This window comes from Macrobrachium rosenbergii, unplaced genomic scaffold, assembly GCF_040412425.1.
Source record: "Macrobrachium rosenbergii isolate ZJJX-2024 unplaced genomic scaffold, ASM4041242v1 171, whole genome shotgun sequence".
NCBI classification, from domain to species: domain Eukaryota; kingdom Metazoa; phylum Arthropoda; class Malacostraca; order Decapoda; family Palaemonidae; genus Macrobrachium; species Macrobrachium rosenbergii.
This window is the reverse complement of record NW_027100729.1, coordinates 4,681,673-4,703,824: the sequence shown is the minus strand read 5'-3', so window position 1 is coordinate 4,703,824 and position 22,152 is coordinate 4,681,673. Positions and strand designations below refer to the sequence as shown.

The 22,152-nt window shown below is 40.6% G+C and overlaps 2 protein-coding genes across 4 annotated transcripts in view; both read right to left on the bottom strand.

Moving 5' to 3' along the window:
• Positions 1–8,781, bottom strand: part of LOC136838099 (zinc finger protein 345-like) — a 69,898-nt gene extending 61,117 nt beyond the window's left edge. Inside the window, exon 1 of one of the 3 annotated variants that reach the window (XM_067102945.1) lies at positions 8,153–8,781. The gene's annotated coding sequence lies outside the window, so the exon portion shown is untranslated. Of the gene's footprint in view, positions 1–5,407; positions 5,539–8,152 lie in introns of those variants that run through there. The other 2 variants (XM_067102944.1, XM_067102946.1) reach the window with 2 other exon arrangements.
• A 3,288-nt stretch (positions 8,782–12,069) lies between these two features.
• LOC136838104 (gastrula zinc finger protein XlCGF7.1-like) overlaps positions 12,070–22,152 on the bottom strand; it is a 48,239-nt gene continuing 38,156 nt past the window's right edge. Inside the window, exon 3 of the mRNA XM_067102950.1 lies at positions 12,070–17,540. Within this exon, the coding sequence (XP_066959051.1) occupies positions 16,397–17,191 (795 nt within the window). The 5' untranslated portion in view covers positions 17,192–17,540 and the 3' untranslated portion in view covers positions 12,070–16,396. The remainder of the gene's footprint in view (positions 17,541–22,152) is intronic.

The window sequence follows — 22,152 nt, the reverse complement described above, 5'->3', positions numbered from 1 at the left end:
CGAAATATTCTTCCGGAATGCGAGGGATGGACCAAGCCATCGACTTCGTGAGCTCTCAGGTGAAAGGTACTGGTATCGTCGTCGTCAGCTGCCAAGTACCTCCTTTGATCGCTTCACGAAGTCAGGAGGAAGATGTGTCCTTAGACACTTCTTCCTTGGGAGAGACAGTACTAGCGAAAACGTTGACGACATCCAGGTTAGGAATGTCAAACCTTTCGGAAAGTACCACAGCTCCCAATAGGACAAAGTAACGAATGATCTGGATCATCGATACAAAGTCCAAGGAGGAGGGGAACAAGAAGGACTCAAACCTGACAGTCGATGCCAATGGATTCGAAGTCCACCTACGACATCCGAGAAGGAGTTGAGGTATGATCCCCATCCCTGTTCTTCCATCTTCTACGCCAAGGCCAGGGTAAGATGAGAGATGGACCTAAGAGGGCATATCTCTATCCGACGACTCTCGTAGGGCGAGTGCGGAGCACGGACAGGAACCCTAAACGAGAGTCACATGCCACCCAGGAAACAGTTCCCTGGGAGAGCATGACTGAAGAAGCTTCTCATCCGTAGCTAACTCTCGACTGAGGAGACGAAGGCTACTTCAGATAGAAGACTAGGTTGCAAGGGCCTACGTTCTTCACAAATGAAAGGGAGAGAAGCAGCCCTCGGCGGAGAAGACAAGGAAGTCCAGACTTGACGAGCGACTCTGACCCGACAAGAAGTTCCGACAACGACACCACCAGCGAAGACGGATCCAGTCCCTGGGACAGTGTTGCAGAGGACTTCAAGGGATATCCAGCTATATCCGTTGCCGCTCAGCGAGAAAGCCTGTGCTTGCAAGGAAAGCTGGAAAGTCTCCCAGTCCTGAACACACAGGGATGTACTGCCTCAAGAACCGCTTCTTGTGTAGCTGCACAGGAGGATGGGTCAAGCGGAATTCTTCTCCATGCCTCGGCAATCAGGTCGGATGAAGGCGAAGTCTTCAAGTATTTGTCTGTAACTCGGGGTGAGCAATGTTTGTGAACCCCTAGCGAAACGGACAAATACTGAGGGAAAAAACTTATATATCGAGTTTTCACCAAAAGACAGGATGCCTCAACAGAGCGGCCCCTGCTCTGGTATGAAGGAGCGAGAAAACACTACTGACTTGTCTGCAGGGAGGCAACAGAAGGACGGTAGGGATTTCTCAGTCCAGCAGTCTCTGTATGAATCTTCGTGAAGAAAGAGTGAGCAGCATGTTCCATCCCGATCACTCAAACCCAAGGCCAGGCTTGCCTACCAATACATCCCCACCAGGAATGCATCTGGTTAATTGAGCTGTCGAGTGTGCAATAGAACAACACTCGAGTACCTTCAAATGTCGAGATGAAACGGGGAAAAAAAAAGATTGCCTCCTGTTTGTCGACAAATGCCACTACTGTGGTTTTGTTGTTCAACGAAACCAGTGAGTGCCGCAAAACCCATCCTGAATTCTCGGATGGCCAAAAGGCTACCCTGAGCCCAGGACAGTGACAAGAAGGTACTAATCGTCTCGGTCACACAAATTCAAGACAAGGTCTTACCAGTGTGCGCCTATTCCTCAATCTGTGAATCTGTAAGTAGACACAAGATGTGAGGGGAATATGCAAGCATATTCGAAGGTTCCTTCAATCAAGCATTAGCCTAACTCTTTCCTCATACCTCGAAGAGGAAAGAACGGGGAAAAGGAAGCAGACTTCCATTTTCCACCATGGGGAAGCTTCTGCAAGATGACAGGGTACCGAGGCAATTAGCTCTAGCCGGCTGGCATTTCCCGAATCGGGAGCACAGGAGAGGTGGTGGGATGAAAGTTCGATGGAAAGAATTGCTGAGACCTAAGGGAAATAGATACTTCTCCTGAAGGAATCTATTCCCAGGTCTCGACAATGTTGCTGCCAATTCCAGAGACTTGATAAGTATCATTTCGTCCAGGCATCAGCAGTTGCAATCTTCTTCTGAAGCCTAGGACTTCTTAGCTAAGGAGTTGAGGGGGGGCTGGCTTGAACTCAAGGTCGAGTTGAGATGATTAAGACCCAAAGTTCTTGGCCATTGTCCAAAGGACAAGTCAGTGCCCTGGTGGGAACCTTGATTACCAGGGTATCTGGCAAATCTCTGAAAGAGAAAGGCAGAACCAAGTAAAGGTTCGTTCCCAAGGGTCAAGCCAACTCGGGACTTACGAAACCGGAGATCCGAATTGGGACAAAGTCCTTCTCCTTAGCACCAGAATTGCCCAAAAAGCTGCAGTCGGCAAGACCCTCTGAGGCAAGAAGAATTCATATTCTGTCGAGGCAGGGGTGGAAGCTTGGTGTCTCGACCTGAATTAACTCCTTCGAAGAAAAGAATTCATCAGGTCGAGAACGTTTCTGGAAGACAGGACCGCGGTGGTCCCTGACACTCTCGGCCCCCCTCGGAAACTGCAAGGGTTGCAAGTGATGAAGGTTATTCATTGGGGAGCCGCGGTCCTGTCCCAGGGATCCTCGTGCTGACGACTCGGCGCAAAGTTCCCGAGAACACGGGGCGATCGTAACTTGAAGAGGAAGACCCTCGCTGTTTCCGATGCGTGAAACTCCTGTACCTCTCCCCTGGAGGGAGACCTTGACAGATCCCATGAAACCCTCCTCAGCTACCTGGTTATAATACGAGAGAATCGGGGACCGATACCCAAAGCACGCCAGGCAGCCGAACTCCGAAAGAAAATTTCGTCCGGAGCTCTCTCTGTCCGCTCTCTCAGAACAACCGAGAGGAGAAGAGAACAGGTGAGGAGAAAAGAGTATCCCTACCTGTCCTGCCAGCATGATAAGCAGGAGAGGCGGACCGTGAGCGATAATCAACTGAAGGAGATTACTGCCACAGGGAAAGAAGAGCACTTGTGCCGTGGCAAAGCGCTTTCCTGGGAAGAGCAAAAAATTCACTCGAACATAGCCGAGAACCCGAATCGGAAAAAACGAGTAGGGCCGAGCCGAGCCGAGCTGATCACGCCAACGCGATCCAGCTGGTCGGTATCGGTAGACGGCGGACTGGGAGGCAGGCGGATGGGGCCGAGCCAGTCTGGCAAGCAGAGCCGAGCCAGTCTGGCAAGCCGGTCAGCCAGTCGAGCTGAGCCAGTCTGGCAATGCCAGTGAACTCCGAGTCCGAGCCAGCCAGTCTCTGGCAAGCCAAGCCGAACCAGAGCCAGACTCATAACTGAGCCAGAGCTGCAGTGAACAATCTCAGTTTCCCGAACTCTAAACACCGAGGCACCCGGGCCAAGGCCCCAGAAGAAGGCGACACCTGTGTCTGGCACTTATCTTGGGCTCGAACCCCGTGAAAGAGCCAATTGCGCCCGAACACAATCATAACTGGGCAGGCCGGACTCGACTGCTGACTGAACAATTGCTAGTTTCCCGAACTCTAAATTCCTTCGGAGGCACCTGGGCCCCTCGAAGAAGAAGTTCAAAGTGAATCTCTTCCTGGGTGTCGACCAAGAGAAGGATTCGCAGCAACCAGACAGCCGGCTGTGCCGGAAGACAACACCTCCGACACCTTGGTCTCCTTACGCTTGTATCTAGGCCTCTGAGAATACCTATCCCACTGCTCGGGGACCAAACACCTGGGTGTCCTCAACGGAATGCAAGGTTCGTCTACAGTACAAAAAACAGAAGGGTCCTTACTCCTTTCCTACACTTTAAGGCAAAGGGAGTAAGGATCCGTGGAGGTCTGTCCCTGGCAGAAGGCACCACACCACACTTTATCCTTACCAGGACATAACCGGATGGTCGATGCACAGGATTATCAGAGTCACCATCAGGGTTTGTCTTCTAACGAGATAACTCATCCATCATCACAAACACGACCAAATCCTACTCAAGAAAAAACAAACAGGAACAAACACCCCATGAAGAGGCACATCTTTAGCTTCCAGGAAGGTCCGAGCAGAGAGCTGGCAGGAAGAGGAAAACGGGGTTACTTTTGCTCCCGAAAAGGATGGCTGAACCCTCCAGACCAGCATAAGGAACACAAGGACCAAGGGTTTGTATTTGTGTAGGAACAACTGGTATGTTTACATCCGGGCAGGCATTGCAACAGTATTCCAACCAACAGAGTCAGAGCGATCCTGGGCCTTGCTCAAGAGTTTAACCCGAAGGCCGTTTCAGCTGAAAGTAATTCCTAATGTAAAGGACTGAGGGCTTGTATATCATGTTGGAAGGACAAACAGCTCAATGGAAGTCAGGGAGAGGGAAGAAACACATCTGCATCGCACGACGGCCAAGAGCAAAATTTGAATGTTTACGTCCGGGCAGGGGACTCCTGCCACTCCCGGAACCTCCCACTCAGCCCGCACAGTTAACCACCTTGTTTGAAAGTTCAATGGCCGTTTCAGCTGCGCTGGATGAAGTGATTCCTAATGCAAAGGATCAATGGTTTGTATATCAGGACCCCTGGGAACAAATCACACTTTAGGAACAGAGAAGTTTCCTGGAAAAGTGCTTTGGAAATAAACCTCATTTAAAAACCATTTTCGTTCAGTCTTGAGGTTGTTTTAAGCCATTTGGGTTCAGTAAGGGTTAGGCTACTAAAAGCCTCCTCATTATTTATGTGACTTTCTTTTTCAGTTGCCCAAAAAATCCAGGTGAGACGGCGGTGGAGTTGTGTGCAGGTTCTGCTCAGTCCGAATGTTACCTTTGGAAGGATGGTTTGTATATCAGGGGAACAAATCACACTTTGGGAACAGAGAAGTTTCCTGGGGAGGCTGAACACAGCAAGTCTGGGCATGGTGTCCTGGGGTAGGTTAAGTTAGGATGCATCCCTTGTGGAGCATCTGTGATCTTGTAATGGAGGAGCAACCCTCTGACGGGAGTGGGGTGTGGGTGGGGGTGGGGGGTGGGGGTGGGGGGGATTAGCAAAATCACGACCAAAATCATAACAGAATTGTTAACAGCCCCATTATTGCAGCCATAGCCTACCCCACACCTCTGAGCCTAACCTAGCCTACAGGGCCTGAGAGGGCTACAAATTGCCTAAACGAAGAAACAGTTTAAATCGATCAAATAAGGCCTAAATAAGGTCTAAATAAGGTCTGACCTTTGTAACCTTGACCTTCAGGAGACGAGAAATGCATGACGCAATTTAACCACATTTAGCTCACCTCAAAACCTCAAATTTAACGCAATTTCTAAATCACGAATTTAACTTCAAGCACAGATTTAACCTTCAGCGTTATATAAAGAAACGAAATAAGGAAAGCAACGTAATTAACGCTTTAAATAACGGTTAATGAACATTGGCAATCGTCTCCTTAGGAGGAGTCAAGAGACCCACAATGCCTCTCTTCATTCAACCATATTTCACTCAAAAACTCAAATTTCACACAATTTTTAACTCGAGAATTCAACCTCAATCATTGATTTACCTCGATTGACCTCCAATTCGATCACTCAGTCAATATTTCCGGTCGAAATTGATTGATTTCTGTGGATCTCCGGGACAACTATTCGACGACACCATCATTTGTTTGTTTACACTCACTCGACCACTTTCCACCCAAGACGATTAGCTCCTTCATTTGAGTCATTTTTCGGTTATTAATTATGTCTTATAACATTTTAGATTCATAAAAAGGTAATAAATATAATTATGTGATATTATTTTAATATAAAATGAAGTTATTTTACTTATAAATGTAATTTATAAAGCATTTTTGGCGATGTACTTATTTTCTACCGTAGCTAATAAGTTTCAGGTACCGTAAAAGTGTATCGCAAATATAGAAGCTTATTTTACTTATTTACGGGTTAATAATTAGATATTGTAACATGTTGAACTGATAAAAATGTAATAAATACAATTAAATCATATTGTTTTTGTTGTAAATCGAGTTATTTTACTGTTAAATATAATACATGAAGCATTCTTGGGTGACCTATCGGTCTCTTCTTGTAAGCAATCGAGGGTTAAAAACGACGTCTTTTGACATGTTACATTAATAGAAGTATAATAATAAACATAATCTATTTGTATTGTTTATAGGAAGCAGAACGTAATGGTCTCTGTCAGCTTCTTTATGGATCCTTTTGACCGAGATTCTTTGGCAGACAGACAGACAGACAGACAGACAGACAGACAGACAGACAGACAGACAGACAGACAGACAGACAGACAGACAGACAGACAGACAGACAGACAGACAGACAGACAGACAGACAGACAGACAGACAGACAGACAGACAGACAGACAGACAGACAGACAGACAGACAGACGAGGTATTGGGTCAGTCTAATGACACCTGAAGAACGGACGTCTTCCTTATTTGGCAGGGGTCCGTCAATGTCTGCAGAAGGGGGCGGGGGGTTGCAGCAGTGATCTTAATATATAAATATAATATAAATATAAATATGATATAAACGAGGTCCTATTATGTAAGTTGCTGTCTCTTCTGGATTTGGTTACCTGGAAAATGTGTTTCTGACTGAGTTTGTCTTATGATTGCTTTGATTTGTATCATCATTCACCAAGCATCAAGGTTACAGTATCAGATGACCTTTGGGTGTTGAAGGCATATTCTGAGTACACGTGTATATATATATTTAGTTGTATCCTCCTCACTCACAGATAAAACATCACGATGTAGTACACAATGAGAACGAAGGAGAAACCAGAGGAAAAAGGAAGAGTTCTTAATTTGTCCCAAGAGTTTCGCTTTCCATCAGGCCTCTTCCGGGGAGCTTTACTGACTAATCAGTTTAAGAAAAACGTAGACCAGAAATATGATTACATTTGACTTCAAGACTTACATAAAACATAAACAACTACAAATGGTTAACAGTGCTTACAACTGTTACAGGATAATATAAAATATATAAATTGTCTAGTACATAATTCGTCCAACAGTAAAGGTTAACAGTGTAATGAGGCTAAACAGGTAATTAAGTGAATACATAAGTCAATATATTACATAATTTGTACTGGTTTTTCATGATGTGTAGAAATAGCGGGTCTGTCTTGAATAAGCCTATACTGCCATTGAAGTTATTGTTTCCACTATATTGAATACATGCCGTTTTTATTAGATTTCTTTCTATAAAATTATTGTTTCTGAACAAGATTCTTGCTTGAGACCACTAAATTGGATAAAAGCATTTTCTAGCATGTTTACTAATGGCACTGTTTCTTTGATCAGTTGGCATCCAGGAAGCGAGGCCCCACCAGATACCTGCTTTGATCAGAAGTTACCTCCATCTTGGGGAGGGGGAGTTGGCATTTTAGATTTATCAGACTGAAATATTATAAAAGTCCCCGCTCAATGCTTTCTCTATGATGAACATCCCGTTTTCTGCGGTGCCTTCACATTGACCTGGGGTCAGTGAAATCACGTGTTGACCACCATATTTGTAAATTATATATTTTATTGTCTTTCCGAATGACCACGCTTATGTACATGTAACGATGTATTTTTGTAACATCTCAGGCATTATTAATCGCATTGTTTTCTGTATGAACGTGTCCTGTTTTTGTACAGAAATAGTTTGACCTCAGGTCACCTGTAAATCTTTGTACCCACGGTCTCTGCGATGTACGCAGACGTCCGCACGCCGCTTTATAAGCGGCTCGCTTCATCAGTAAATAAGCAGTACTTGTATTCCTGCTCATTATTTCGCACTTCTCTCACACAATCACCTGAAAAGGAAAGGACCACACACCTTACAAGTAATAAACACAATCTCCTAGCTAACAATCATACCAACAGGAGAGAAAGCTATAGGAGAAAGTGGGAAGACGAAAACATACTATGGCAAAAAATTATCACAAACGCACGGCAGGAAAGGGTACTGAGAGAAAGAATCCTTAAACCTAGCTAAATACCATAATTCCCTACACCAAACAACAAAACAAAAAAATACACACTTTCATCATAACAACTGCAGATTACTAATAAGTGAATGTGTAAAGTCCCCACTCAACGCTCAACTAATAAGTGAATGTTGACTGGCGATCAAATAAATCAGTATAATTGAAACTGCAGACAAGCGATGAAATAATCCTAGAACCCTACGGGTCACACACGTAGGGTCAAGCTCTCCTGGGCTGACACATGTCAGCAAAAGTCCACCAACAATATTTATCACAAGGATAATAAAAATATTAAAAGTAGCTTACACTTCTTTGCCGCTGAAGCGCAGAGTGACGACCTCAAGGATACATTGGAAGAGCGAGGCAAGAGCAGTGCAACGGCATACGAAAAATGATCCTCTCTTACGACCACTGACGAACCGACACACCTGAACGGTACATCTCACATAAGCCAAACAGGCAAGACACAAAGTCTCTCTCTCTCTCTCTCCCTTCTCCCAGGAGTCAAAAAAAAAAAAAAAATGCAGATACTGCCAATAATGCCTGCAGCATCCAAGAACCCTTCAGTCGGGAGGCCGCACAAAGATTAAAAGTCCTTTGGATGCCCCGTCATCGAAGAAAACACACACTGCCAAACAACAACCGCTGAACATTCCCACACACGCTCGCAAATATGAAAACAAACGAAAAACATAAAAATGGACAGGAGAGTCTAAAGATGGTTAACAGCAAATCACCTCCCAAACAAGGTGATTAAATAATAAAGTGGAAACCAAAAGTGAACGTAAGTAAAAACACTTTACAAAGTTACATTAATTTCTGACATCAAAACCAAAAGCAAAGAAAAATGAATTACATTAATCTTCCATCACTAAAACAGAACTGAACTACGTTAATATAAGATTAGCAAAACTGAACAGGGCCCATAACATGAACCACTCAATCAATATTTATTAATATTACAATATGCATATATATATATTTATATATATTTTAGTGTGAGGAGTCAGGAGTCAATCCATACTTAAAATCATCAATGAAGGGCAGAGGACACACTGATATACAAGCTGACTTTATTCCAACGTTTCGTAATTATCGGATTAATTACATCATCAGGGCTGTTAAAATAAGAAATAAAATTCTTTGTAAAATCATAAAAGCTAAAAATTATTCATACAAAATTTTCACAAATGTACACAAACATTAAAATTAGAGAACAAAAGGTTTTAAAAATCATTACATTAAAATGAAGGTAACAGAATATACAGTAAACTAAAATTGAAAACTATGCATGAAAGGGGAAACAAAACAAAAGATTAAGAACCGACCTACAGGAGTGACAGCTTTAAACTAAACATAAACATAAATAAATTAATCCTTAATTAACGTATTGGAATAAAGTCAGCTTGTATATCTCATTTGCCAAGACTTGATCACATGTGTCCTCTACCAGGGAACAGGGGCACAAATTGATGATTATATATATATATATATATATATATATATATATATATATATATATATATATATATATATATATATATATATATATATATATATAAATATTTATTATACTGCAGTGATTTGGCACCTCTTTCCAAGCCAACGCTCCTTTTAAGAACATCATTTTCAAAAGACATTAAAGCAAAACCAGTTCATGCCTCTGTCAACTTAACAGTTGGTCGGTTGTAGAGAATTTGCCTCTCCTGCCAAGCTCTTATTCTTCCCTTTGGCAGCCTTTCCATTCCCTTGCTAGACCATGTGACTCCGTTAAAACTCCTTTCCAGGTCACTTCGCCGCCCTTGGAGACAAGACTTGATCATATGATCGCCCCAGGCACTACTTAAGGAAGGAGGTCCCTACGTCCACGCCACAGGAGGCACTAGTTCGGGACAGCTGGCCCGCACCCCAAAAGAAAAAGTTGGGTGGTCACGTGACACGAAATCACCCATGCGGGCCCGGCACGTTAGCGTGGGGTCAACGAAGTGAACCACGGATGACTCCTGCAAGAATGGGAAATAAACCCAGGCGAATGGACAAGAGGACCTACGCACGACACCTCTCGTCAGAGACACACCGGACGCAGAACTAACACCTACTGCCCTTTGAGCTCCACACCCTAAGAGCCTCTCCCAAGCCATGTGGCTGACATCCAGTCCAGTATATTTCCAGTGCCAATTCCCTTGATACCCAACCCCCATCATCAGGGCATCTACAGGACCCATCTCTCCAACACAAGGTGAAGTGCCAGGAATTTGAGTGTTACCAGTCACACAGACCTTTTTCTTTTGCGATTCCATTTTCCGAGTTTCCAATGCAATTCTCATACAGACTGACTTTGTTATTATTTATGTTCGTAATTGAAATCAACAGTGTTATACCCAAGGATCTGTTGGCACCATCAGTGCATCCTTGATCCCTTAATTTCTTCAATTAATTGCTTGCATTCTTGCTGCAGATCCTTCTGCTTCGATTGTGCTTCCATTGCTGTGGTAAACCCACTGCAAATTGACTCACGGTGCCCTGGAAGTGAAATCTCCGGCATCCAGTTCTCATCTGCTCATCTTAATTTAGTGCTCTGACAGGATCCATTTACCTGTCCTAATTATTCCCTCCTTCTGATTTGTGTTATTGTAAATATATATATGTGATTCTAGTCATCCGAAGAAACCCCAAAGTTCCAAAATTTGGTTTCAGTAGAAGACTCAGCCCAGTAAGTTTAAACTCCAATTAATTTGATTGTTACCAAAGGGAAGAACCAGAATTAATGACACATTGCATCATCCCTTGTGTTCAGTCCCCATTCCTGGCTTTAGAATATATATAATATATACATATATTATATAAATAAAGTAATACTGTAAGATATGTATGAATATGTGCCACATTGACTTTGAAACGCACTGAGCAATATCCATGAAACTTGGTATATGTAAGACTCACTGTCTAGAAATCAGCACTGGGGCGGGGGGAGTGGAGGGTTAAGACATCACGGGCACCAAAGGGCACCAAAAAAGGAAGAAGGTACTGAAATGTGGCTGGTTCTGCCCAAGAGATTTAGTAATGAATCAACAATTTATCATATGGAAACTCCTATGTACAAATGAGGTACTATCTGGTTCAAGAGAATTTTGTGAGGGGAAATAAAGACATCAATGGCACCAAAGGGGTGTGGGTTGGGAAAGGGGAACAGAGAAACCAGAAATAGAGAAAAAGATTAACATTAAGACAGTTGTCCATACAATAAATATCAAGAGGTAAAGAAATTATTTATAAATTATTATAGAGATCAAAATTTTTCAGTATCCTTAAAATGACCATCTGTAAATGAAAAATTTCCTTAAATAAACAATATGTCAATCACAGCAAAGATAACTGATTATCATACAGTTCCCCAACAGGGAAGGATCCAAGAAAAGACTGGGAATGATATGTATTTGTTTAAGATTTAAAAAATTCACTAAACAAATACAAAAAGTTGTAATTATGAAAAAATTAATAGCAAAGTAATCTCATGTTTATCTGTAAACCTACAGTACAGTATACAAAACAAATAAACATACTTTACATATGCATAAAAATCTCTCTCTTATCTCAGTGAGAACAGGTGTGGGATTCCTTCCTCAGCTCTTCCAGACCAGGAAGGTATTCCCGGCTGGGTAGAACCAACCAGTCAGTTCAGAGAATTGCCCAGACTCCCCAACCAACAGGTAAGTTCCTATGTAAAGAACAAAGGTTTGTATTCATGTTGGAACAAAAAGCAAATTCTTAAGTAATATTTACATTTAACGCCAACCACAGCCACCCCTCATTCTGGTACCTGGGCCAAAAGGCAAACTGGAGTACAGACCAATGAGTTGGCAGGGCTTCCCCCCTACCATAGGGAGTTAATGACCGTGTCTGAAAGTTTAACAGCTGTTCCAGGCTGAATCCCTAAGTAAAGAACTTCAGGTTTGTATGTTGGGAAAAATACAAATTACTTTAATAAAAATTGGCTATTTTGAGTCCATCCTTTGGATGACAATTGTATTCCTGTGTTGAAAAATGCAGTTTTATTCCTTTGTAGGAAAAGCTCTTGAAGATGATTACTTCAAGGGTTATGGGAAAATCTGTTTTCATTCAGTACAAGGTCACTTTAATGGTACCTGTTAAAAGTAAGTAGTACACCATATACAGGTACTACTTCAATATTTACTTGAAATGGTAAAAAATAGTTGCAAAAATGTCCAGGGTACGGTTTATTGATAGGAAAACATTGTCGCGACAGTGTACAAAAATACAATTGGCTTGATACAAGACACAGGAGCATGATAGCTTATCACATGCTGTGAGGTAATTCAAGTAGTATTCGATACTACACATGAGAAACATCAGCAATAGAGTCACAACGGTGATCCTTTCCTGAGGCAGCGACAAGTCGAATCCGCCTTCAGTCAGGTCTTAATAATAATAATAATAATAATAATAATAATAATAATAATACGGTATTCTTTGTTTCAACTCACACAATCTAGATGCATGTGATAAAATGATAAAAATAATAACAATTTATCCATAAAATCATAAAAATGATAATTGGCAATAAATACAATACTTAACATTAAAAAAAAAACTATACAAATAAAAGTGAAGAATTCTTAGCATCGTAAGATCGAATCAACGAATGTCGAGACCGTCATAACCCAGGGATTCCTTGTACTGTAGATGGCAACACTGAAAGCTGATCAGGTTGACAACACAAGACTTCCCATGCTGAGGAGTTACATAAGGTCTCTAGTGCTTCCACGCCGGACACACACGCTTACTTTTGCACTGATCAGCTACATAAGATACATGCCATCACTAGGGCTTCCATACAAGACATGCACAACACTCACTGCTTTCTTTAGTTAATGGACTAAGTGAGGATTTAGGAAATAATGTCCAAGAGGGCCACGAGAGCTGAGTGGGGAGGGCTGGGCAAGGCTTTATCTGTTCGGGAGCTTTCACAACTGTTATTGGCTAAAAATCATAGATGTCATTACAAGTTATTTCTTTTATTACTTCTGAGTGGCTACTGAGTGTCATGACTATGTCACAGAAGTTTCGATCTCTCGTTGGCTGCTTTGTCTGTCCTCCCATTCTCTCTCTCTCTTCCATTTCCCCCTCTGATGGATAACTCCAAAAGTTACAATGAATTTATGACTTAAATTTATGAACAAAATGATCTTATATTAAGCAAGGGCTTTTCTGAAGTTGCAATACCAGTGAACTGAGAAACTTGAAGAACACATTATGAAACAACATCTCAGCAGAAACTGCCCAGTGATGTTGCATCCAAACTTTTCTTACTTATCAGTGTCTGTCTTTGCATGTGTATATTTACACCATTTTCATGTGTTTGCTTAAGTACAATATGAATCATGCTTTCCAAGTCAGAACAATACACACTTTCTCTTTCTCTCTCTGGGTTATTCTTTATTGCTATTTATTTATAAGGTTATTCTTTATTACTATTTATGTATATGGTATAGCATACAAAACTTTAGGAATCCTTCCTTGGTCAAAACCCCTTATAATAATCACCCTCAACTTAGGCAATCATATATCAATGGCTGAAACCTTGGGTAAACACTTAACGCAATATGTTTAATGTTAAACAATTACATCAATCACACTTGTAATCATATGATCATGCACAATGCAACAGAAAGGTAGCAACCAGATACTACAGTATTCATATAATTGGTTGCACAGGAGTAATTTACATGTAATCAACAAATCAACTGAACTTTGAACAGTGTAAATTTAATTGCAAAGTAAAGTACTTAGAGGTATTGCCTGTCCATACAACACACAACAAAAGACTGCATATTGCTTTAGTTCTTGTTCATTTTTCATTCAGTCCCAACCGTTAAATTAAAATGCGTTGAGGCAACAGCTACTTCATACCCATATAAGTCATAGACAACAAAATGATTAGGCATTACATTCAGATCTTGTTTGCTGCTCATTCAGTTGTAACCATTTAAAAACTACTGGACATGATATCTGTGTCTCTCTCTCTCTTCACTCTGAGGTTTAAAAGCTCTTGTTATCAATTTAGGCAAATGTGAAGTGTAATCTTTCTTTTTTAGCCTTCAAAGGTAATGCCAATTGCAGTCTTGCATCTCTCTCTCACTTTTGCCAGCACTCAAGGAGTGGTTTCCATACCTTAGAGAACTCGGCCTGTGTCACCTTGTTTCTACAAATTGCTCACATTCAGAGTAAGAACTCAATATGCAGTGCATGATAAAGTTGATATCCTTTAATGGAATGTAATTAATATCATTGCATCAATCAGTGTTTTCAGTAAATATGGTGCAATACAGATTTAAAAGTCATCTCAACCAACAATATGTGACAGCCTCAGCTCCAGAAGCTTCAGATGTTTTGGAAGGAGAACATTTTTTATGCCACACCAAATAAATAACAATAATGCTGTAATACATCTTTAATAAGATTTGAATGAAATGTTTTCTAGATCTTTAACGTGGAGGTAACAAAATGCAGTACAATATAGTTGCTACCTTCAATATCAAATAAGCATGTGTTGACATACATGTATGCATATACATGTGCATATACGTACATGTATGCATCATGATGCTGTGCATCTGCACATTTCTCTTTTCTCCTCAAGGGTTATTCTTGATACAAGAAGAGGTTTTTCAAGTCTGGCTCATGTGAATAGTTCCAGTATGAATTCTCAGGTATGAACTTAGAGAGAGAGTTTCCTGAGAGAGAGAGATTCTTCAGAGAGAGAGAGAGAGAGAGAGAGAGATTCTCAGAGAGAAGAGAATTTTAATGGTAATTTTTATACATTTATTCAGTAAACAGTATTGTACAGTTTGGTTTTCATTAAGTGTACAGTACAGTATTGTAGAGTATTCTGTACTACTTATAAGCATACGAGTATACTGTACAGTACTGTAGTCACAAAACAGGTAAAAAAAAAAGGTACAAAACTATAATTTTCATGATATAATTAATTATTTGGATACAGTACTGACCTACTATTAAAGTTAGCTTATATCTTTGCACCATTAGGTGTGATTGGTATACAAAAATTTTTTAAAGTGACGCTTGGCTAATCCTCTATGACTGTCTCTATCATCACCTGTTTCCCTTCAGGTGGCATTGGAATGTTTAGGTTCTTGTCAGCATTCTTCATGACCACTCACTAAGATGTGGGGAGGCCGATCGCACCTAATGGTGCAAAGATGTAAGCTAACTTTAACAGCAGGTAAGACTCATTCCACATACAGTAATTGACATTTTAAATCTGTGAAGTGTTTTTTTAACCATATCTACAAATTTCCAATCATCTCCACAAAAGCATTGGATATTTTACAGCAGATAACTGAGGGTTTACTGTAAATGGTTACTTTCCAGTATGAATTCTCAGATGAAATATAAGATGTTTCCTGGAATAAGCTTTCCAACATTCTTACACATGAATGGTTTCTTTCAAGTATGAATTCTCATGTCTTGTAAGAGTAATTTTTGTGGAAAAAACCTTCCCATATTTCCTTGCATATATAAGGCTTTTCTCCAGTATGGCTCATCTATGTCTGGTAAGATGATGTTTCCTTGAAAATGCTTTCCAGTATGAATTCTCACGTGGCTTGCAAGGGTAATTTAACCAAAAAATGCTTCCCAATCCTTGCACATGAACAGATTCTCTCCTGTATGAATTTTCATATGATATGTAAGACCACTTGTAAAAGAAAAACACTTTCCCACATTTCTTGCCCATGAATGGCTTCTCTCCTGTATAGAAGACAATATAGAATTTAGGGCAAAGGCCAAGCAATGGGACTCATGAGGTCATTCAGAGCTGAAACAGAATTAAGAGTAAAAAAAAAAAGTTTGAAATGTGCAACAGGATGAAAACCTCAAAGCAGTTGAGGACTATGAATCAATTGTTAGGAGAGGGTGGAAAATGCTTTGGAAGGAAGAGAAATTCTCCAGTATGTATTCTCAGGCACACTAAGAAGAAAGAAAATGCTCTGCAGCTAGGGGCTGAAGGAATGCTGCAAAGACTTAAGTAATGAACTTATAAATTGGTTTCACAAAATGCATTGATGGGACTATACACATGAATGGCTTTTCTCCAGTATGAATTCTCATATGGACTGTAAGATGATATTTCCAGGAAAATGCTTTCCCACATTCCTTGCAAATGAATGGCTTCTCTCCAGTATGTATTCTCATATGACTTGTAAGATTTGTTTCTGGAAAATGCTTTCCCACATTCCTTGCACATGAATGGCTTCTCTCCAGTATGAATTCTCATATGACTGTAAGATTTGGTTTTCAGGAAAATGCTTTCCCACATTCCTTACACCTGAATGGCTTCTCTCCAGTATGAATTTTCATATGACTTGTAAGATTTTGTTTCATGGAAAATGCTTTCCCACATTCCTTGCACATGAATGGCTTCTCTCCAGTATGACTTCTCATATGAACTGTAAGATATGATTTATTGGAAAATGCTTTCCCACATTCCTTGCACATGAATGGCTTCTCTCAGTATGACTTCTCATATGATTTGTGTAAGATCTGGTTCCTGGAAAATGCTTTCCCACATTCCTTGCACATGAATGGCTTCTCTCCAGTATGAATTCTCATATGACGTGTAAGATCTGGTTTCCTGGAAAATGCTTTCCCACATTCCTTGCACATGAATGGCTTCTCTCCAGTATGACTTCTCATATGAACTGTAAGATATGATTTATTGGAAAATGCTTTCCCACATTCCTTGCACATGAATGGCTTCTCTCCAGTATGACTTCTCATATGACGTGTAAGATTTGGTTTCTGGGAAAATGCTTTCCCACATTCCTTGCACATGAATGGCTTCTCTCCAGTATGAATTCTCATATGAACTTTAAGAAATGCTTTATGGGAAAATGCTTTCCCACATTCCTTACATATGAATGCTTTCACTCTGGTAGGATTTGTGATATGACTTGTAAGATTAATTTCCTTGTAAAATGTTTTCTCACAGTCAGTGGATCTGAAAGGCTTCTCTCCATTCTGACTATTCCTTCTTTCTTGTTTTACTTCCTTTTTGCAAGTTAGTGGATCTTTTTCATTCACTACTGAATTCATTTCATAAGAATATTCATCATCTTCATTAGACTCACAGAATACCTCTGGCTCTATTTTGATGTCCATCAATGGATCCAGAGACAAAGAGTCATCATTACTGGTTTCACTAAAGGCAGCCATGTTGCTGTTTTCTTGATTTATGGAAGGTAGTGATAATGCATCTTCAGTTTCACTTTTCAAAGGAAATTCTAAAGAATGTTCTGGATTCATTTTAGCCTTTTGTCCAGTTCTGTTCTGTAAAGACAATGTGTTCAATTGACAACTCTTAACACAAAATTGTTTACAAATGATTATCCAATAAATCTGTTATAAAGTACAATATCTTGAAGGACTACAACCAGATTTCATTGCTGATGTATGAATCTGATATTCACAACAGATTTTACTTGTTGCTGATGTAATTTGTAAAGTAGGAGTACAATCATTAACCGTTGTTTCTTACACTTTAAGAATTGCTATTGGGAATGTTGCATGTAGTACCATCAAACACACAATCATTCCCAAAATCTTGATGCTGCTCAAAACTGACGAAGGAAGGAAGGCTCTTCTGAGGGAGAATCTGAAATCAAAGAATGCAACAGAATTAGGAAACAGAATGCCACAACTGCAGCAAAATAATAAAATTTAATTCACGTTCCTATAAAGGTCTCAAGCCAATTAACAAGGTGTGCATTTGCCAGTATCCAAATATTAACCCAAACGCCGACTAAATGTTGTCCAGACACAGCACTAAAATTGTCTGTTGGGTGCCAATGGACGTACAACAGATTAACAAAAATTTGACTCAACCTTCTCAATCTTTGAAACCTCGACCAAATGGTAAAAAGACATTACAGTATTGTTATGAATTGTATTAAAAATCTTATATTCTAGTAATATTCAATCATTTACCTTCATTTTGTAACAAATTGGAAGTCTATAGCACAATATTTGATTTATGGTAATTTTCCAAAAAATAACACCCTTATCCACAGATGCAGTAGACAATCAGAAGAAAAAATTTCAGTGAATTCTTTTTCATTGACCGTAATTTTTGCACTGTTTTATATTACTGTTATAAAGTTTTATATATGAAAATGTGTTAATTTCAGCAAAATACAACAAAATACAACCCATGGTTGTAGCTTTTATCAGTTTGGAAATATTTTCAATAAATCACGATAACTGCAAAATATAACAATTTTTAAAGTAAATTGTATTTTTCCTAACTATACAAACCACCCCAGGTCCTTTACATTAGGAGATACTTTCAGGCGTAGGCTGGAAACGGCCAGTTAAACTCTTGAACAAGGTGGTTAGGCAGTAACACCTCCAGGTAGGTGGGGATACCCGCCTGCCGGATGTAAACATTCAGTTTGCCTTTCAGCCCAGGTACAGATTGAGGGGTGGCATGAGGTGGGCATAACCTAACCTCTTTGTATAGTTAGGAAAAATACAATTTAGAAGACTAAAAATTGTTATTTGTTCCCTGACACAATATACAAACCCTCTATCAGTTATTTACATTAGGAGACTCACTTATCAGCAGGAGGAGGAATCTGAGAAAGTCTCAGATCTGAACTGACTGGAGTTCACCACCTTGTCTTCCCTTCCTGGTCGAGAGTTAGGAAGGGAAAAACTGCCTCTGACAAAAGATCAGGTTGTAAGAAACCAGGATCAGTTGTCAGACCCAACTTCTGGGTCCCTTTGCATGAAAGAGAAACGTCAGTTCATGCAAAGTAGGCTGGAAGAATTTGATCAGGATGACAATAAGGCAAATACAAGCATTGGGTTGTCTCATAGTCATGGTCTCCTTCCTCCCAGTTTTGCAAGAGGAAGGAGTGGGGTTGCTTTTCATTAACCTTAACGGAAATAGAACGGGAGCTCCTGTTATTATTATCTGCCTCGATCGCCCGGTCCAGCTTGTAGACTAGCATTTCCGCTCCCTGCCCGTGGGAAGACCCAGGATGGGGAGAAAGAAGAGAGGCCAGTCACTCAACCTCCATTCTCGCCATCATTTCCGATGCAACATAGACGAGATGCAATCCTGTCCTGTTAAATGAGCTGGATAAGCTACACAACTTGTTGAGCAGCCACCACAGGACCCAAGGAAAAAGTGTCCAAGGACTTGTGTGCAACATCCCAGAGGTTAGAAGGAGGTGAAGGTAGTCTGTTGGGACCACACACCGCCTTCAGCTCCTGTGGTACCGACATATTCTTCCGAATGCGAGGATGGACCAAGCCATCGACTTTGTGAGCTCGGGTGAAAGGCCTAGAAGCAGGTATGTAGTCATCAGCTGCCAAGTACCTCCTTGATCGCTTCATCAAAGTCAGGAGGAAGATGTGCCCAGACACTTCTTCCTTGGGAGAGACAGTACTGGCGAAAACGCTGAACGACATCCAGGTTAGGAATGTCAGAACCTTTCAAATGTACCACAGCTCCCAATAGGACAAAGTAACGAATGATCTGGATCATCAGATACAAAGTCCAAGGAGGAGGGGGAACAAGAAGGACTAACCCAACAGTCGATGCCAATGGATTTGGAGTCCACCTAGACATCCTGAGAAGGATGATCCCCTACCCTGTTCTTCCATCTTCTACGCCAAGGCCAGGGTAACATGAGAGATGGACCTAAGAGGGCATATCTCTATCCGATGTAGAAGACTCGTAGTTTCGAGTGCAGAGCCTGGACAGGAACCCTAACGAGAGGAGCATTTCAGAAACATTCCCTTTACAGCATGACTGAAGAAGCTTCTCAGTCAAGCAGAGAGCTAACTCTCGACTAAGGATGGATGGATGTATGATATTTAGGGCAGATGCCAGAGGCACTGGGGCCAACAAGGCCATTCAGCGCCCCAATGGAAAGAAAATAAATTATGTTAAAGTTATGAATTCATGAAGGAAATGATTAATAAATAAAATGAAGTGATGTGACCAATAAATAAGGGTATGAAGTTTAATGAATGATGTGCTATATACAAAAAAAAATTAATGTCATTAAAATTCTCAGATGATGTAATAAATTAAATTAAATATCGTTAAAAATTTTAATACACTTTAAAAAGAGATGATAGCAGAAATATCAGATGTCTCCCAAAATATCAGACAGGGATTTACCCTGAAAATATCTTTCTCTTTGGTTAAAATATCTGGGGCAGACCACCAGAATGTGCTCCACCGTTAGTGTCTCGTCACAGTAAGCACACTCTGGAGGGCTGCTTCCTTCTAAAATAAACTGATGGGTTAGAAGACAGACCTGGCCAATCCAATCTCGTTAAAATAACCTCTGTCAGTCTGTCAAGCTGGAATGACCTCGAAGACCACGGTTTCAGTACATTATCCCTAATATTTCTATATTTCTTATTATTGGCAAGAAGGGGAGAAGTCCACCTTTCTTGCCATTTACTAAAACATAAGATCTAATGGGACCTTTTAGATCTGTATGAGGCACTTTTTCTAAAAGAGGTTTCTGATAAAATACTAGCAGCTTTCAGCTTCCCTGTCTGCCATCTCTCTATTTCCAGTTAATTCCCACGTGAGAGGACCCAACAGAAAGAGACTGATTTACGTCGACAATATATCTAAAAAGCCACTCCTGAACTTTTCCAATTAATGGATTTCTATTAAATTTTTTAATAGCTTCCAAGGTCTTCTGAGTCTGAGTATATGACAAAATTAGAGTCACTACTTTGAAAAACTAAATCTAGGGCAGACACTCGGCTGTTAATTCGGCAGTAAATATTGATGCAGAGTCAGGTAATTTAGCTGTGTAGACTGTATCACCAAGGATAACAGCGCAACCAACACCACTATCTGACTTAGATCCATCTGTATAAATTTTTGTAAAATTAGTATGGGTAACATCGTGCTCTAAGAATTTTCCCTAATCTCTTCTACAGTGCAGTCCTTTTTGTTAAACAGTTTCTTACATATTGATGCTTCTGGGATAAGCCATGGAGGATTTACAGGATATTCTACTTCCAGGACTTTCTGGGATTTAAGGTGATTATTCCTAACATCCTCATTCAGTCGAATTTGGAATGGTTTAGAAGCCTTGTACCAGAAAAACTTCGAGAGTCTGTTTCCTTTAGTGCTTGAAAGGAGGGATTTTTGGGAGCACTTTTCATTCTAGCCATGTATCGCAACCCTCAGCTTTGCCTTCTTAGATCAAGGGGTAAAATGATCTGTGTCGACATAAATGCTTTCAACAGGCGAAGTTCTAAAAGCCCCTGAGCATATTCTCAACCCCATGTTGTGTACAACATCCAGTTCCTTTAGCTTGGTTTTACAGGCTGAGGAATAAATCTGACAGCCATAGTCTAACTTTCAGATCGACACAGAGAGTCATATAGCCTCAGAAGGGATTTCTTATCAGCCCCCAACTAAATCCAGAGACAACCTTTAAAATATTCACTAGATTGTTTAACATTAAACTTTAGGGCATTTATGTGGCTCTATCCATGTTAATTTATGGTCAATAGTCATCCCCAGAAATTTAACTTCACTCTCGTAAGGAAGGATGGACCCTTTTAAACTAAGTGGGAACCTCTTCCACAGACCCTGGCACCTGGTGAATCTTACTGCAACTGTTTTGGAAGAGGAGAATTTGAAACCATTCTCATCAGCCCACTTAGTAATAGCATTAATAGACCTTTGCAAATGTTTACATACGGACAAGGAATCATATCCTGTGCAGTATATTGCAAGGTCATCGACAAAAAGCGAGCATTTAACAGGGGCGAGATTTTTTCAATCACGCTATTTATTGCCACTGAAAAAGTGTTACACTTAAAACGCTTCCTTGGGGAACTCCTTCCTCCTGCATAAAAGGTTGGGAGAAGGAGTTTCCCACTCTACCTTAAAAAGTCTGTCTGATAAAAAGGAATATATAAACCTGAGATTCTTCCACATATGCCCATCTTGTGCAATTGTTTCATGATGCCAATTCTCCAGGTAGTGTCATATGCTTTCTCCAAGTCAAAAAAATATGCCAATGGTCTGACACTTTTTTGGCAGAATCCTTGCTGGATTTGGTTGGTCAGCCTCAGCAAGGGATCAAGGGTGGAGCAGTTTTTTCTGAAACCAAATTGAAATGGCCATAGTAATCCTTTGGTCTCCAGGTGCCAAACCAGTCTAGTATTTATCATTTTCTCCATCAGCTTACATACACAGCTGGTAAGAGCTATTGGTC